The sequence below is a fragment of the Coturnix japonica genome, chromosome 1 (genome assembly GCF_001577835.2).
Source record: "Coturnix japonica isolate 7356 chromosome 1, Coturnix japonica 2.1, whole genome shotgun sequence".
Lineage (NCBI taxonomy): Eukaryota > Metazoa > Chordata > Aves > Galliformes > Phasianidae > Coturnix > Coturnix japonica.
In genome coordinates, this window is record NC_029516.1 from 64,213,079 (window position 1) to 64,232,014 (window position 18,936).

At 38.1% G+C, this 18,936-nt stretch overlaps 1 protein-coding gene across 2 annotated transcripts in view; it reads left to right on the top strand.

Moving 5' to 3' along the window:
- The window catches only part of ARHGAP8 (Rho GTPase activating protein 8), an 82,736-nt gene that overhangs the window by 18,180 nt on the left and 45,620 nt on the right, over positions 1-18,936 (top strand). The window contains exons 2-4 of one of the 2 annotated variants that reach the window (XM_015870204.1): positions 5,028-5,139; positions 7,840-7,977; positions 17,771-17,858. In XM_015870204.1, coding sequence (XP_015725690.1) covers positions 5,103-5,139; positions 7,840-7,977; positions 17,771-17,858 — 263 coding nt within the window. In that variant the 5' untranslated portion in view covers positions 5,028-5,102. The remainder of the gene's footprint in view (positions 1-5,027; positions 5,140-7,839; positions 7,978-17,770; positions 17,859-18,936) is intronic. The other variant, XM_032446453.1, reaches the window with a different exon arrangement.

Below are 18,936 nucleotides of genomic sequence, written 5' to 3' on the forward strand. Positions count from 1 at the left end.
TTCTTCCATTCTCCTCCTCTTCCCTTATCCTTCCTTTCCCTTCCTTCCCTTCCTGCCATCCTTTCTCCGATTCCTTCCTTCTTCTTCCTGTCCTCTTCTCCTTCCCCTTCTTCCTTTCCCCCCCCTTTCCCCTCAGGAAGGACCTCTCCTTAGGCAGACCTTTCCAGGGTCATCGGCAGGAATGCTAGGATCCGCCTTCCTACATCCTTTCTTCCTTTACCTTCTTCCCTTTCCTTCCTTCCTTCCTTTCAGAAGGGAGGAAAGGGAGAAGGAAAGAGGGAAGAGGGGAAGAGGAGGAAAAGAAGGAAGGAAAAGGAAAGGAGGAAGGAGAGAAGGGAGGAGACGGGAGGAAAGGGAGGAGGCGAGGGAGGAGGGAGAAGAGGGAGGGAGAGGGCAGGGAGGGAGGGAGGGGAGCGAGCCCTCCCTTCCTGCCTCCCTCCCTTCCTTCTCTTCCTTCCCTTCCTTCCCTTCCTTCTGAACTACTTTTTCCCTTTAAAATGAATTTTTAATGGAAAGTTTGGAATTTGTATGTATTTATCCTCACTTCACGAAAATCAATGGAACTTATTACAACAGTAAAATTAATTTGGGAATAGAGTCCAAATGGAAAACATAATAAAATGAAAGCTGTTTAAATTTTCCTGATTTTCAGGGTTCAGTAATTCTTTTCATCAATATTGATGTGTGGAAATAACAACAGCGTATTTGCCTTTTGCGGCTTCTAAGTATGCTCACTTTGCACAGGATATCTCAGTGCTGTGCAAAGCCCAAGACACCACTAGGAGGCTCTGTTCACTGCAGGTAATGCTGGCTGTGCAACTGGCAGCCTGGCAGAGCGCTGCAGCCCAGCTGCGCGGTGAATCTCTGCTGCCTCTGTGGAAGAAGTTACTGCAGTGAGCAGGAGATTCAATTTGCTTTAACTGATATTAAAAGCAATTCCAGCTATCTCTTTCTCTTTTTTCTTTTTCTCTCTTTTATTCCCCCTCCTTTCAATATCTGCCTGGACGTGGGTATGGGCACTAGCTCAGGGTGGCCCTGCTTGAGCAGAAATTGGAGAAATGGCCTCCACATCTCCTTTCCAACTTGAGCCATTCTGTGATTAAACTGGAAGTTGTGCAAAATAAAATAAAATAAAATAAAAATACAGCCTTGTGCTCTTCTGAAATTTGCTTCCTAGCTGAATTCCTCCAATGTCTTGCCAGTGAGAAATGATAGGTAGATAAAAAGTATGCAATTAAAATGCAAAATACTTGTAACTAATTGCTGATGAAAAATATAGACTTTGAGTTTAATACACATTGTGCAAGGAGCACACTAAGAGAAAATATGCAGTGCAGATAATATATGAGAAGGAAAGCAGAATGTTTTGAATACGCTTTCCACAAGTACATTATGCGCTCAGTTCCTGTGGTTTTGTGTTTATAAATTCCATAGCAAAGTTACTGCAGCATTATAAATAATAAAATAACCTTCTGACATGACTTCACCTCATTTTGTAGGCTCTGTCCCTCAGCAAATACTAGCACATGAATATGTCTTGTCTCATCAAAATGTAAATTGCATCCTGATGTTACATGATGTGCTGTGTCATACCTTTTAAAATAAAGAAAGAATATTCATGAGAGGAAAGAACATCAGGGAAAATATGAAGAAAAGTTCCACTATTTCAATTTGAAGAACATTTCTGAGAGCTGAATGAACAAAAAGTATGAGCATGAAAGGCATCTGTACACTGACAAGTGTTATGAGGGATCCCTCTCCTTTATTTGGGCTATCTGTAGAAGCAAGCTCATTGCCAAGCAATTTTCCTTGTGGCTGCCTTCGTTTTAGATAAAGTAATGCTCGTTTATGGTTGTCAGTAAGTAAAAAACTTGCCTGTGGAAGGATATAGGATCCAGTATTTTGTAAAATGCTTCCAAATTTCTATTATTAATAAAGTACTTGTAGTTTGGTTCTTTTGGGGGCTTTTTTATTGCCTTTCTGGTGGGGTGAGATGAGGGAAGGCACTAAATCTGACAGCTTGCTGGGAACGGAAAGGCGTTGTGAGAAGCGCTGTTAAGGAGATTACGTTATCTCCCCAGAACAGAGAATGCTGTGGTCAACGGGAAATCAATTTCCGAGGGTGCTACAGTAAATTTGTCTTGTAACTGAAAACTTTCTAATTGCTGCCCCAAGGGAACAGTAAGCTGAAAAGTAAGCAGATGGTTTCTCCTCCTTTTCCCTCCTTTGATTCTGCCTAAATTACTTCTAGCTTCCCAGTAACTTTGTGAATTAAACGTTTGCAAATGCTTAACGCTATCATAGTTGCTCTCACTTGTACAGTAACTTTGCTGCTCGGAAGCCAGATGTTGTTCTGTAATGTTCTGTAAGTTCTGGGAGATGGAGCCTCTACTCTTAGCTGTAGCATTAGTAATTATTATGAAGGAGAAAATAAGTTTTATTCCATGCTACACAGCAGAAACAGCAGAAACATTACATCTTTATTTCTTGCTGTTTTTGTTTTTTTTCTCCCCAAGAAGAGGCATAATGAGCTGGCTTTTTATTTTATTTTTTTTCTCTTTTTTCTTTTTTCTTTTTTTTCTCTTTCCCTTCACAGAATCACAGAATTGTAGGTGTTGGAAGGGACCTCCAGAGATCATTGAGTCCAACCTCCCTGCCAAAGCAGGTTCCCTACACCACGTCACAAAGGTAGGCGTCCAGGCGGGTCTTGAATATCTCCAGAGAAGGAGACTCCACAATCCCCCTGGGCAGCCTGTTCCAGTGCTCCATCACCCTCACCGTAAAGAAGTTCTTGCACACATCTGTGCACAACTTCCTGTGCTCCAGTTTCTGGCCATTTCCCCTTGTCCTGCCCCCACACACTGTTGAAAAGAATCTGGCCTCACCACTTTGCCCCCCACACCTCAGACCTGGATCATGTTTCCTCTCAGTCTTCTTTTCTCATGGCTAAACAGTCTCAGTCCACTTAGCTTTTCTTCACAGGGGAGATGTTCCAGGCCCTTCACCATCTTTGTGGCCCTCCACTGGACTCTTTCCAAGACTTTTGATACTCGTGGCATCTGAAAACATCCTAATGCCAATGATACAGTCTAAATTTTTATCACGTACTGTTTTATTTATGATTTGTGGATAATATTAAAAAGAATGAAAAGGCCAGGCATGAATACTACAGAAGTAATGCAGAGATCCATTGTGTCATAAGGACTTTGGGGTATATCTGGTTGTGATTAAGAGACTACAAAGATTAAAATGTGTTGACAGTTGGTTTTCTTTATTCTGAAAGTTTGTCTGGGTGTGTGTGGTAGTCTGTGAAGAAGGAATGGAAAAACATAACAAACTCTGTGCTGTTACAAAGACCTTCTTGAGGTCAAGCTCCAGCTTCAACAAAGTGCTAAAAGGCTAGCTGGAGTTCGAGGACATAGACGAGTGGAAAAGTGAGTGGAATGTGGGCATATTTTGCAACTGTATTTTGCTCCAAAAAACATATTTTTTATTAGGTTATATGCTTATGTACCATTTCTTCCTTGCCAGCACTAGTAAACCTGATCAGATACATAGATCACTCTGGAAGTAATGCCTCCTACTTATTTTCATGGAGAGTACAGCAGATACAAAAACCACAATAACACTTTGATAGAGCACTTTCTCTGCTCCAAATCATTGTTTTTCAACATAGTCACCACCATTAGCTGTGCATTTTTGCCAGCAGTGGAGAAGAACCTGCATACTGTGCTCATAAAAGTTTGCACCAGCAGTTGACCCAATGTCACTGTCACCACTGCTGCATTGCACCACTCACTGCTTCACTCATATGCACTGTTTGGTCTCCATAAACATTCAGCAAGTGTTGATGATTGTCAATGGGTGTATTTTTTTCCACACAGAAAAATTAAATCCCACACTTTTGCTTCATATGAACTTCCATGTCAGACACCAGACTGTCAGACTGCCCCTCTGCTGCCATCCTTCACACGGCAACATAATGTAGTAGAACACTGTTAGGAAGGTTTAACTTCTATTGCCATGCTACCAACATCTGCTTCTGGTGTCACAGGCTAACATAATAATGTAGGATTCTATCCAGTTCATGTACTGTGATCACTCTAAAGACTGATCCCTCCTCAGCCATATAGATAAAAGCATCCCTATAGTTAAGCAGTTGATTGCTTGCTTTGTTGATGTGATCATCTGTTTTATTTCTTGAAAACTACTTTCATATCCTTTTCTGGCTAGAAGAAAATGGTTAGCATCTAGCTTTCAGGCTGGTGGGTCTGAAACAAACATCCTTAAGCTGAAGAATGTACAGAGTGGGCAGGCTGGCAGAGCGACCTTGTTGTTTTGGTGTGCTTTTATTTTATTTTATTTTATTTTTTTGGCCTAGGATGATTTCCAAGTTTCCATTCATTGAAGTAGTGGTGCAATACATAACCTTCTGAGAGAGAAGAATGTATTTGTGCATGCATTTTCTCAACAACCAAGCCATAAATTCACTTATGTTCCTTTTAACATGCTTAGATGGAATCAAAACAGTATTAAATGGGTCCCTTCCAACCTGCACGAGACTATTATCTATTATCTATTATTATCGTGTAATAAAGCACATGCCTGCAATAGAAGTTACTTTGGTGTGAGAGAATGGAGTATGTCTTTTTCATCAGAGAAATAAAGAAGATAGAAGGATTCATGTTATTTATAGAAGTGAGGTAATCCTAAATTCTGTTGTTAGTCATGAAAATGTGCAAATATGTTTTGTAGAAGAACCCCCCACTCCCCAGTTGGCCGAAAATCTTACTATGTGTAGCTTCCTGGTTTGAACTGCTGTTTTAAAATACTTTTCTATTGCTCTATGTTATATCTGGTTATATCTGGTTATACACCCCAGATATAGGTGTGCTAATGTAGACAGCCTTGTTCTTCAACAACTGGGCGGGAGGATTTGTGTCATTTTTATTCTTTTCTTTTTATATCTGCGTACTGTGTAAAATGTACCACACTATGGTGACAGCTTCTTTTGTTTATTTTTGTAGGCTTGACCCGAGGACGGTTTCATCCCACAAGAATCAGCTATCAAGATCTGAACAGGCTTCTTCCTGAGGGGAATCATGTCTGAAATTGACTATGAGAAGTTAGCCGAAATAGGTAGATATTTTTTTATTATACTTTAAATGGCTTTTGTGTAGAGTCACAGGTGATTTAATAGAGCATCTTGAGTAAGGGAGAAGCTTCACCAACATTTTGTAATGCTTCTTGAAGCAATCCAATATGAGTTACAGCCGCTGTACTCATGTGTACCCTATTAAAGCCATTAGAGTTGAAGGTTAGTTTAATACATGCAGCTTTTATGAATTATTGGTAGATGTTCCCAGTGCAATTCTAAGCTATTGGAATATCACCATCTTCACATATTGTGGCACAAATGGGAGTCATTACTCCAAAGAGACAAGTATTGAATGAGGATAGAGATTGCTGTATTGCATGTTATTTCCAAAGTTGTTAGTTGCAATGAGCAATATGGCCGTGGCATTAGAGGGCTTATCATTTTGAAAGATCAGTGTTATGTATGTTGGTTTTTTTTCCCCCCTGAGTTTTGGAGGATTCCAGCCTAAATCCCAGAACAAGAATCATTGTTTTCTTTTTTTCTTTTTCCCCCTCCACCTCAGTTTCCTGAACTTCTACTTAACTCTGATCTCTCTACACCACAACTTTCAGCAACAAGCAATTTTTCAGTCAGTTTTGGAAGCTCTCAATCAGGCCCTTTGTCATCTCTTCCAGCCAGGGCTGAACAGCAGTAGCAATGTGCATGGTAACAGATGATCCTCTGCTATGGCTCATGAAGCAGGGCAATAAACTCCTGGCACTGAGTGAGAAAAATGGAGCTCAGGTCTCCCTCAGTATGGAACACTGAATCTTCTTTCATATTTGTGTATATTAGGAATTGTCTCTGGAGCTTCTGTCCTCTCATTTGCTCATGTGGAGAGGAGGAAAAGAAAAAGAATAAAGAATTTGTTACTAGATTAGTGTTAACTAGCTTTTCAATGGTTAGTGACTACTGGTGTGACTATTCTAGTCCCTGTGAATAACTGCAGTAGAAATGGGCATGCATATCTTGCTTCCCTAGCTCTTTGCTGCATCTCAAAGGCATCTCAAATCCTGGTTCTTGAGGAAATAAAAGTCCTTCTTTAAGGTGAAAGAATACATTTCGAATTTAGTGTAGCTCTTTATATATGATATGCTTCTAAAAGGTAGAAAAACACATATTTTTGTGATAAAACAAAATTTAACTTTTATGTGTGTGAGGAGTGATGGCATAATTATTTTTCCTAAAAGTAATAGGACTTATGGTTTGTTTTCTGAGGAGCTTGAATGTGATTTGAAACAAAAAGAAATTTAAGAAAAAATGCACTTCCCTGACTGTTCTTTGTCCCTGGGAACCCCAGCCATTAGTGACATTTTTCATCATTTTGAAAGGCACTTTTGGTACAAATCATGTTGAAATAAAAATGAAACTATGAAGCTTCCATGTAGCTGTTTATAGAATAGAAAACTATGGGGTAACCATGAGTTAAAAACATTGCAAAAATATTTAGTGACGGTTTTTCTCCAGCACATCCTAGCTACTGGTACTAAGTCTGGCTGAAGTCAATAACTAATATATTCTCTCTGCCCTAGTCTATGTTGGGTGGTAATCAAGGCATATAAAATATACAGATGATCAGAATGCAAAAGTTCCTGAAGGGCTTAATTTTAAGTGGCACCAATAGTGTTACAGTTAAACTTTTTGATTCCATAGTGTTAGAAGTTTTATAATAAAAGAGGTGGATGATGTACAGGGGGTGCTGCACCCTATCAGAACATTAGTTTTCCTCTTTACATATATTTTTTCCTTCCATAAGCCATCAAGTCATTTGTGTGCCAGTGTGACAATATAATGTTATTCCAGTCAGTTTTTAGAAAGCATCCACTTGTGTAGTTCAGCAACATTAAAGGCAGCAATTGTCTCAGAATCTGTTTGTTTGGATTGATACTTTGTTTTTTTTTTCCTTATTTGTACTGAGCAATGGTTTGGAAAAAGCTTTGGGAAAACAAACCAAACCAAGCTCTGGATCAAGGCTGAATAGCAATGAGTTGATAATTTTAGTGTGAAATAGATTTAACTTGAGAATCTAGTCCAGAAGTAAAAAGATTTCCATGGATTTCATTGGGTTTTTTAGCTGGTATTTGTATCTAACCTTGGCCTCTAGCCAGTGTATGTGATGGATAGAGATTTGACTGCCTCACCTACTGCAAGTTTTGAACATTGAATTCACACTGGCTTCAAGGAGATTGTAGATTTTGACGGAACTAAGATGAAAGTCTATTGGTTCTTCAGTACCTTTGTGCAAGGTATCTTCATGCAAGTCTGCTTTCAGAGAGTGTTATGGAACAGCTGTCAATGCACATTAGCATACTGAAACTTTGACTTCCCCATTTGGACACCCTTGAAGTATAAGAGATAATGTAGATGAATAAAGGAAGCAGATTGTGGGAGTGTAAGAAATGACAAGACAACAGTAGCAGTCGTGAAAAGCAAGGTCACAGCATGCCAGCTGTCCAGCCGTTGTCAAGATTTTTATGACTATCACAGCAAATACTATTTTTAAGGAAGACGTGAAGGTTGTTTGGAGTTATAAAAGGGTTCTTTTTCCCACGCATGAAAGTGGGGAAGGAAGAAGAAACTGCTTTGAAAATATATCAACTGGTGTTTTTGTCTGAGCTAAAATTCAAGCCTTCAGTAATTAATCAGAGTCAAAAGTTTTTCTTCGTTCATTAGCACTTACACATTCTTCCTTGATTCTTCAGAACTGCAGAAAGATGAAGCAGAAGATACACAGTCGGGACAAGATAAAACATTTACACCTCTACCACTTGAGGATCCTGAGCTAGATATCAATCATCCCTACTATGATGTTGCAAGACATGGCATCATCCAGTTAGCAGGTACCTTTGCACAAAAAGTGTAACTTCAACACAGTAAACCCCTTAACACTATTTTCTCACAGTACTCCTCAAGGTGATGCATTGTAATTGTACTGATGTTTTCAGCCTTCATCCTGAAAAGCAGCTGAATAGTAAAATGTGATCCCTTGCTTTTCTAGAGATGACTCATGAGTGAAATGCTTGAGCTTAATCTTGTTTTAAAATATAATTGTAAAAATATACCATAATTGAAGGCTTAACTGTGGCTGCAACAGAGCTATTCTTTGTTTTGGTGATAAGTTGTTTTGGGTTTTTTTTTTTGAACAATGTGAAGTGTTATAAGGCCAAACACATAATCATTTGCCTAGCTTGCTCAGGAAAGGGCATGCAGCTGAAGAGATATGGGCTACTGCATAAAAGCTAATAAAAGGCAAAAAGGAAATCACTGACAAAATTTTTAACTGCATTTGTCACTAGACTCTCTGTTGTGATACGGAGAGTAACTATGGTTACATATAACATATTTGAGTATTAGTTCATTTGATGTTTACAGTACTTTATAGTTAGAGTATTTTGGCAACACAGATCATGCAGATGAATGAAATAAAAGGCATATGTATGAAGTGTATACCTGTAAGTATATATTGCATGTCATTTTACCCGTTTGATTTCATTTTGGCATTAATGCTTTTATTAATGTAATATTAACCACAATACTCAAATACAATTAAATTGCACAGTTAGATGTAAAAAACAGTATTTAATATGGCTTATCCTAATGAAGTCTAAGATTGTGTTATATCATGCACAGCTTTTGCCTACGTTGTGATTTTTCTGGAAAATGGTGAACTTTGGTTACATGTATTTACCTTCCTGACTCTGAACTGTAAACAGGTTGCCATCCAAGTGAATATGAACTTCAGCAAAACCAGTCCTCAGAGGAGGTTTGATTGAATAGGGTTGTGAAAAGAGCTGTAAATTACTTGTGATTATAGGAGAGTTTTACTTGTTTATTTCTCTTCTTGGAGCTAGCTATACACAGGATAATAATTAAATTTTACTTTCATCAAAACTAACTCTGCAACATAAAATTAATGTCCATAAACAAGGGAATAACTGATACACATTCTTGCAACTCAATAGCTGCTACTTTATAATCCAGTAGGATGTTTCTCACTGAGGCACAAGTCTGGGGATGAAGGAAATACTAATATGAAAGTTACTAACAAAGTCACTGAAATCAAACTGACAGAGTGTGAAATAGATGTGTTAACAGACACACCGGATACACCAGAGTTACTGTAACTGTCCATCTAAGAACCTCTCCCATCTGCTGTATCAGGCAGTTCTCTATGATCATAGCTAGTGTTAATTCTAAAGGGTCTTTGTGTGCTTATTGTGCTTGGAGTAATCACTGTGATTTTTGCAGCTGCCAGATGACAAGCCTAAGCCTGGGTCTGTATTTTGGAAGAGCTCCTCTTCTCTATCGCTCTATACTGGAGGAAAAGAGGGCAAGTTAGTATCCTTAATATGCTCAGCCTGAATCACCAACGAGACATACCCTGATTTTGAAAAGAAAATAAGTAATAGTTTACTAATTACTGTGGTATTCAAAACTGGTATCTTTGATAGTCTTAGACTTACACTACCACTTGTCTCAGAGGAGCTAAAACAGTAGGGGAACTCAAAATTCACCATCTCATTCATTTTTTAATTAGACGGTGAAATATACTGGAACAGCAATTTTTAATCTTTTCCACACTTCTACTGCTGGTGAAACAGAGTACGCGTGGTGGGGACAGAGTGATAATTACCCTGCCCATTCCCAGTCTCATCTGCTTTCATTTCATGTATATTCCTTCTCCTTATTCCTGTATTAGAGAATGGGAATGTGCTTCAGTGCAGTCTGGAGTGGAAACCACAGTGGTTTTTAGAGACCCTCTGGTAGCAGTAGCATCCATTGATCCTTTTTGGAACTTGCTCCATAACAGTGTTTGTTTCTACTACTGTATTCTAAATTTGCTGAAATGTTAGTTTATCTGTGTCGGTTTTTTCCTTACTACTGTAGTCTTTTGTAGGGAAAAAAGGTCCTCTAGCCTCTGTCTAAGCTTAGAAAAGAGTGATTTTTGCTGCCACTTCAGTCAGAAACAAGTGATGGGATTTTTCAGACCTATAGGACAATTAAAATGTGGAGCACAAACCAGGGACCATTCTTCAGAATGCAGTGCATGCCCATTTAAAATAATTCTGATGGTAGAGTGCAAGATGGGAACACAGAAGTGTGCACATGAATGCAGAATAAAAGAAAGGTAAAATACCATCCAAAGATATGCTTCACCTCTGCAAAAGGAGACCTCCTTGTCCCCACTGGTAACAAGTGGAATCAGGTTTGGATGCTTTCTGGATTTACATTCAAGAGAGAAAAAGATGAGCTCTTCAGATCTCCTTCCCATCTTAGAAAAGGTCAAACAATGCTTTTGACATGAGTCACTTTAAAGTAATTTGTACCTAGTTTATAATGATTTCAATAATCTCTGAATAAGATAAAGTATAATTTCAGCACTTCGAATGCTTGTTTTAGAGGAATTCTGAAAGCTGCTCATTCAGGTTTGGTTCTGTGATTGAAAAACAATGAGATTATTATTTGAAGTAAAAAAGAAAAAAGAATTTAGGTGAAAATATTGGCAGTGATTTACCCATCTCTTCCTATGATCTAATTTCCAACACTTACTTAAAGGAGAAAAAAAAAACAAAAACAGAAAACAATGATTCCTCTTCACTTCTCATAAATTGACTTCTACTTGCTTTAAATAACAATAGCTTGAACTATAGGCAAAGGAGATTTCTGTGTTTCTTATACAGTGTGAAATGCAATCAATTAAATAAAAATAAGGAGTGCCTTGAAAAGGTGTAAACTTCAATTATTTTTTATTAATCACATACCGGTTTATCTTACTAATGACAATGTACATCTGGCTACTAGTTACTACATGTAAATGGAAAAATACTTGTTTTTATTATTTTTATTTTGAAGGAGAAATTTCAGTCTGTTTTTCTGTTGCCTAAAAAGGAAGTAAACTGTTTTTTGGCAGTGGACATAGAAGCATATATGATCTTTCTAAGTTGTTTTTATAATACGATTACAGATATCTTTTTGTAGCATCTATTTTTGAATATATGTTGATTTAGTAGTCTGTCTCTGACTCCTGTGCTTTTACTAACTGTCAGATATATCCCTCTGAGTTTGACTGAAGTTTCTGTAACAGAAGCAAGACATCTTATTAACTCTACATTTTCCTTAGCTTTTCACTATTTTTTCTTTTTTCCAGTTATATTTAAAGATTTCAGATATATTCATAGAATCATAGAATAACAGAATCACCAAGGCTGGAAAAGAGCCACAGGATCACCCAGTCCAACCATCTGTCCATCACCAATAGTTCTCACTAAACCACATCCCTCAACACCCTCTTGCATTGAGTGGCCCAAAACTAGTCACAGTACTCGAGGTGTGGTCTCACCAGTGCTGAGTACAGGGGGACAATCACTGCCCTATTCCTGCTGGCAACCCTGTTTCTGATGCAAGCCAGGATGCTGTTGGCCTTCTTTGCCACCTGGGCACGCTGCTGGCTCATGTCAAGCATAAATCAATACCCCCAGGTCCATCTCCTCTACACAGTCACCCCAAGCCTGTAGCATTGCCTGGGGTGGTTGTGGCCAAAGTGCAGGAACTGGCATTTAATCTTGTTGAACCTCATCCCATTGGCTTCATCCCAGCTCTCCAGCCTGTCCAGATCCCTCTTTAGGGCCTCGCTACCCTCAACACTTTCAGCCAACTTGGCGTCATCTGCAAACTTACTGAGGGTGCACTCAATTCCCTCATCCAGAGCATTAATAATGATATTAAAGAGGACAGGCCCCAGCACCGACCCCTGGGGAACACCACTCATGACTGGTTGGCAGCTGGATTTAACTCCATTCACCACCACTCTCTTGGCCTGGCCCTCCAGCCAGTTCCTTACCCTGCCAAGAGGGTACTTGTCCAAGCCACGGGCTGCCAGCTTCTGCAGTAGAATACTGTGGGAGACAGTGGCAAAGGCCTTACTGAAGTCTAGGTAGACCACATCAGCATCCTTTCACTCGTCCACCAGACAGGTCACTTGATCATAGAAGGAGATCAGGTTAGTCAAGCAGGACCTGCCCTCTGTGAACCCATGCTGGCTGGGCCTGATCCCCTGGTTGTCCCAAACATGCCGCATGGTCTCCCTCAAGACAATCTACTCCAAGGATTTGAAAGATTGGTTCTTTGAGAAGGACTGTCCATGCTCTTCAAGCTTCCATTCATTTCATTTTCATTTATGATTTCCAACCAGTGTGTTAGAAATTTATTAGAATAGTGTTATGTCCATTAGACTGTGGAAGAAAGAGTGATGATGTAGTTTTTGTGTCTTAGTGTCATTATGTAATTCACTACTGTTTCTTCTTAAAGTCACAAATCTTTATAATTTTCAGTCCAGCTCAGTGACAGCTTTCTCACTTCCTGCAATACCTCCAGGAGCAGACCCATTGTGTGTGAACTGCAGTGTCAAAATAAAGAGCAAGGCTTAAGGCTTTTATTCTTAAAAGAAAATAAAATGGACAAAGTAAGTCTTATTTCCAAAAGATGCTCCTATAATCAGGAATTTTGGTGTTATTTCATAAATTATACCTACTTGAGGGAAACAAGGGGAGAGACCTAAGACTTCCAAGTTCTCAAGAAGGACTGAAGGCAGTTTTCAAGAAGGAAACTGAGGACTCTGTCACTTATTTGCAGCTCAAGACCAGACAATAATGTGGGCTTTGCACTTTAGGAAGCCTGTACTAAACGTTTGGGTGTTGTCATTATAGAAACATGGGTTCAGATTCTCCAGGTAGGAATTGAAGTTGAATTTTTTCACATGGAGACAGTTTTCCTGTTGTTTATTTCTCCAACTATTTTCTTCAGATTGTAAAATTAAATGTATTGATCTTAATGGCATTTCTTGCTTTGAATGTCAGGCTGCAAGCATTAGTGTCACTTTTAAAGTCAGAACATGGTTAATTGCATTGAAGTATGTGGAGGTGTTTTCATGTTGTGTCTGAGAAAATGCAGAGATTGAGCCCGGCATACTTGAAGTTAGAGATTGGCTTCAGGAATGGCTTTAACTTAGCTATATTTCAACAAATTTTATATACTTAATGAAGAGCATAGAGAAATGTAAATGTTTTATTACACCAAAAGCAATCTATCTCTTCACTGTCAGCTGGCCTGAAGAAAATGTGCTGTGGCAAAGCATTTCTCTTAGTCAAAAGTGAGAAGAGAGAGAGTCCATGAAGGAATCTCTGTTGGGTCATCTTTTTTTCTGAAGGGAAGGTGCAAATGTCTTGATGTAGGAAGTCTCTGAAATACTCACAATTTCTTCGTTTTAGGAAATCATGTGATCATATACTTGATTTCAATTACAATTTTTGCACCTTCCATAATTAACCAGGTGCAGTGCCGGTGCAGTCCTCTCACAGACAGTTGGTACCTAAATTATTGGATGAACAAGAAGGGAACTGAGTAATGAACGCAAAAAGAAAATGGTGTGAATTCAAAACAGGTTGACTCTTGGCACGTAGATTTGGTACCACTCCCATTACATATTTGGGAAATCTAATGTCTATTCTAATGGAAAATCAGCCAGCTCATTATTGCAGATTTTGGTCACTTTAAAGTTGAAAGTATTAAAATATCCATTGTATTGTGTTTTTACATGGCCAGTAAAGGTAATCAGTGCTAGAAAAAGAGGACTCAGATCTCTACATCATGTGATAATGACCAGCTTCAGCGAAATAATATATTTAATTTCTCTAAAATGGTAATGTTTAGCATCATTAGAAGAAAGGCTTTTAAAAACTCACACTAAAGTTAAGGCATTGAAAATCTCTCATTTGTAAATTGTAATGAACTGTATCATTAGAAAAAACTTATCGTTTGCAAGATGCAGTAAGTGCTGTGCTGTCCAAATTCTTAATTAAAAAGCAGAACAATTCATTTTCCTGCTTGCTCTTTGTTTCTTACCATAACATTTTTTCCCCCTTTTGTACTGCAAAGTTTGATATCAGAAGTGATGTATGAATCATATCTGCTTCAGAGAAATACACACATATAGTGTGATTCAGCAGAGAGCACAGCTGATAATGCCGAGGCTGGTCATCTTTCTATTTACATACTTTACCTATGAATGTTGTTACTGGATACCAAATGAGGCAATATCCTCGTACCCATTGGCAAAGGAAATCTCAGACAGTTTTTGTGTGTGAGAGAAGGATTTTGGCCAAAGGTGGTCTGAAGAAGATGAGAGCACAAACATACAGTAGTCTGGGGGAGTTTAGGTGCTCAAGCAGTTAAGGAACTCTGTCTTTGGGAATGTTTCTGGGAAAGCTGGAGCACAAAAGCAGTGTAGAAGGATAAGGAGGGGAGGGGACATGGAAGCATGGAACAGGTCATCATCTAAAGCTGTTCAGTAATCTGGAATAAAATACATTAATATGAAACTACTCTTTTTTACCTTAAAGTCAGTCCCCAGGGGGCAACACTGAACTTGTTGTGTTTTTGGGTTTTTTTTGGTTTTTTTTTTGGTGGGATATATGCATGCGTGCTCTATGCTGATTTAAAATCAACATGCTTTAAGTAATGCTCTTTGTTAAATGCATAGATAACTGATATTCCCACGCTTCAAATTACACTTTCATGTGTTTGGGCATAAGTTGTATCCTCAAAATTCTGGGCTTCAGCATGTTTTAAAGTGTGAAGCAAATGGTCAAGAGCAATGTGAATTTTGCAGGGTGCTCAGTCACAGCCCTTCTGGTAGAGGGCAAGGCAGACCTACTTAGCGTTGGCTCAGCGCTACACATGCCATTTAAAAGCTTTTACGCTTTACAAAAAATTATTGATGCCTATGTGAAAAGAACACCCTCTTTCCTTTGATCAGTTGTCATCATTAATAGGAAGCTGGCAGTGATTTATTTAGCTTTTAGTCAAGATGAGGTTCTCATTTACCATTTCTGATTGTGGCTGTTGCACATACGGCTATATAGAGTTGCAGAATAGGGTTCTGTTTCCTGCTCTTCTCGTAGTTTTGGCAAAGCTGTTGCACCCCAGTTTTCTGATTAGCAGAACTAGAAAACTTTACACGTGTTCTAAGCATATCTGTTTACACTTCTTTTATAAAGGTAGTTATTTTATTCTGCCCTCATATCTGTTTACACTTCTTTTATAAAGGTAGTTATTTTATTCTGCCCTTTAAATCAGGCAGTGGAATGTAACCAACAGTAACAATTAGTGACTCATTTAGTAATTTAACTGGAAACATTTTTAGATTTATTTTGCCCATAAAAATGATTGCCTAACAAATAAAATATTCCACAGTGTACTGTAGAACAGCAGTTTTTCCTCAAACAAATAGTGATTTAGAGAACAATCTTTTATTAATGGTTTAATTTAATTTTAGTACATTGTTCATATTAATGCCTTTCAAATTATAATGCCTTTGTAAGTGCTCCAAGAGCATCAAATAAGACCCTTTAAATAACTTCAGGAAATGAAATTTTTGCCTGTTTAAGAACAATATACACACGTACTTGAGTATGTATAATCATGTTGTTGTGCATAACCTTCCTTTAGCAGTGCTCGAGCACCTTATTTAATGTGGGAATCAGAATTTATCATTAATGTGCTAAGAGGGCATCAAACTATGTTGAGTGAAAAAGCATGTTCAAGAAAGATAGCAAAAATAAGTAGTAAGCCTGAAAGGAATGGAAAACAAGAAGCAGCCAGTAGTGAAAACTACATTTTGGAAGTAAGAAATACAGGACTAAAGTGATAACTGCTAAAAGTCAAGCTGAGTTAAATCTTTGAAGGATGATAAAGCAAATAGCAAAAGGTTCTTTGGTTGTATGAAGAGAGAAAAAGGAAAGAAATGATCTGTGAAATCAGAGTGGGGTGAATTTTAGAGATAATCCAGCTATAGTTGTCAATTTAAATGAATACTTCATCCCAGTTTTCAGTAAAGATGGTGTTGATATTATTAGAAAATCTTTAAGTCCTATTTCTGATGTTCATCTGCAATTCATTACCTAATTCTTGTCACCCATGTTTAGGGAAGAGTCATTCAGATTGGAGTAGTGTAGAAAACAGTGGGATTGGAAAGGGGAAATTTTTAAAAGAGATGGAAGATGTAACATGTACATAAGCAGTAAAATGAAGACTGAGAAGTGATTATTGCCTAGAGATTCCATCACAGTTTTAAACAGTACTGGAGGAGAAGAATGGTTCCAGCTAGATGACATCTTTGTTACACAAACATGCTGATACAAACTTGCTACGACTTTTAGAATGGAACGGAAGAAAGGAGGTTGCAAATTATCATAGCAGTGAGCAGTAAGGACCAAGAGCTGGAAAAATTAACTGGTTTTCAAGGTGAAGCCTGACAAGTCAGGAAGGGTTGTGGGCACAGTTCCTGGTGATGACTCAAGCTTGGAACTGGTAATGCAGAAGATGTCTCCCAGTCAATATTCATAAGTGAAAAGTTATTAAAAGTTAATCTTGCCTCTTCTATCCATCTTCCCATATAAAACAAAACAAAACAAAAAACAATAGTATACCATCACGAACTCTGTATACGTGGGAGAGAAACTGGGTAAAGCAAATGCAAGAATGTTTTTTTCTTGATGTGGAATCTATTAGCTGAGATTAGCAGTCTTTTCCTAAGCAATATAAGGCAAAGAATATTTATATAGTTGGTGGCTTTTCATAAAAAATACATGTTTCAAAGCTGGCAAATATTTTCTCATTCGGATCGTATAATTTGATCATCTTCAGCTGATCTAGTTGTTAGTACTGATGTTGATTCAAACAGTTGAAGCTGTTCTACCCAGTTTTCATAGAAATGTTCATATGATTTATCTGTTAAGTTACTCTGTTAAATCTTTAACTTTCCTCCTTTCACTTCTTTGCACTTTCATTCCAGCTAGATAACTATATTTTAAGAACTTAACATCTCACAGTCTTCAGTACAGTTACCCTCAATATGATCATCCTATAACTACTGAGTGTGGCTTTCTAGATAGCAGAATTTGTGCATTGGGTGGGCACTGGCATGATTGCCAGCTTTGTCCATACAAGCAGTGGGTAAAGCATCATGAGCCGAAGACTGCAATGAACTCGAGTGCCACAATACATGTTATGCTGAAGGGATTAAGGGATGGAATCTTGGTGAATCTTCAGGTTATGAAAAGCAAAGGTGATTGCCCTGTTTCTTGTGTTTTAAATGAGATCTGAGCATAGTGGTGCTTTTGGAAAATTATCTAAGAAAATAAATAAATAAATAAATCTGACTTCTGTGTTTGACAGAGTTGATGTCTAACTTGCTTGTTGTGGAACAGCAAGTAATGCATGACTTCTGTGACTGCTCCAGAAAGAAAGACCCAGTTTCTTCCACGGTTTAATTTTGCAGAAGGATTTAGACATTCCTTTTCAGGAACTGCACGCTACCAGCCACATTTTGAATAGGTCTTTCTTAGCTGGCCTGAGTTGTCCAGCAGTTACATCATTTTACTACCATGGTGGCCATATTTATTTCTGTAGGCAGCATGTGATTTGCTCGTGAAGTTTCACAGTGTGTTTTGTGCAAAGATGAGAAACACAAAGATTACTCCAAATACCAGAAAATATAAACTTCTCCCTCAGATCAATGAGGTCCCACTGCATGAATAAATGAGTGTTGTATTTACTGTCTTTTTTGTTCACCAGGTGATGACAATTCTGGAAGGAAGGTGATTACCTTCAGTTGCTGCCGTATGCCCCCCTCCTACCAGCTCAATCACACCAGATTGCTGGAGTAAGTTTCTCTCAATCTCCTGTGTGGACTGCTTTGCATTCACAGAATCACATTTATATGTGAACCTCCTTTAGCTTGTTTCCAGATGAACGAGTTTACAGAGAGGGAGAAGCAGGAGGCAGCGAGTGAAATGGAAAAATGATGCACTTACTAGTGTTAATATTAAGTCAATGAGATGTGGATGAAACTGTCAGTTACTTCATCTGGAATTTTGACTAGAGGAATTAATTCACTGTGTACTCAAATTAACTTGGTGTTTTGATTTTATTAATGAATTCTGGTATTTTAAAACAAGGAATTTATGATGAAGACCAGTGGAAAAGGAATTCTAGTATTTTAGCGCTATGTGTGTATGTTGTCATGGATGACAAGTTTGACTTAGTTTGCTATATTTCATTTCCTAAATCACCTAGCAATAACATTTTGTTATTTATGTTACTCTTTCCTCTTTTATAAAGTGACTTACAGCAAGTGCAATATTATTGTTTAAATCTCTTAAATCTCACCTTGTAACAAGCAGCTGATCATACAAAAATATTGGTTCCTTCAAAACTCCCTGAATTATTTTTAGAAGTAAAGGCTTTCTGTAAAGTAAAGGCAATGTGCCAAGGAATTTGCATGCTGTAAAATAAAACATGAGGCTCTCTGTATGTCAAAGTATCCGTTTAGATATATTTATATTTTGATTACACTCTTTTTGAAAGTTCTGAATTACTGTTGATAGTAATAACATTAAAATACCATTTAATCCTCAATCTGAGTCTCAAAATAGTATTATATAAATAGCAATGGCATTCCTTGTCCCAGCCTATCTGCAGCCTTAAGGTTTTCAGTATGATAGATGAGTAAGCAGATCAGTAAGACTGTGGGAGTACAGAATAGCAGTGAAGTTATGTGCTTTTGCATAGGTGAATAGTCAATGTGGCCTTGATGCTCTCAGGTAGCCACAGCCTAGTAAGTGTCACATGAAACTGTCTATTTACTTGAATGAGTGAAGAATGATATCTGGGGATCTGTCTCAGAATAATAAGATAGCATTGAGAATGACATGAGAAAGTTGAAATCTGACACAGCGAGA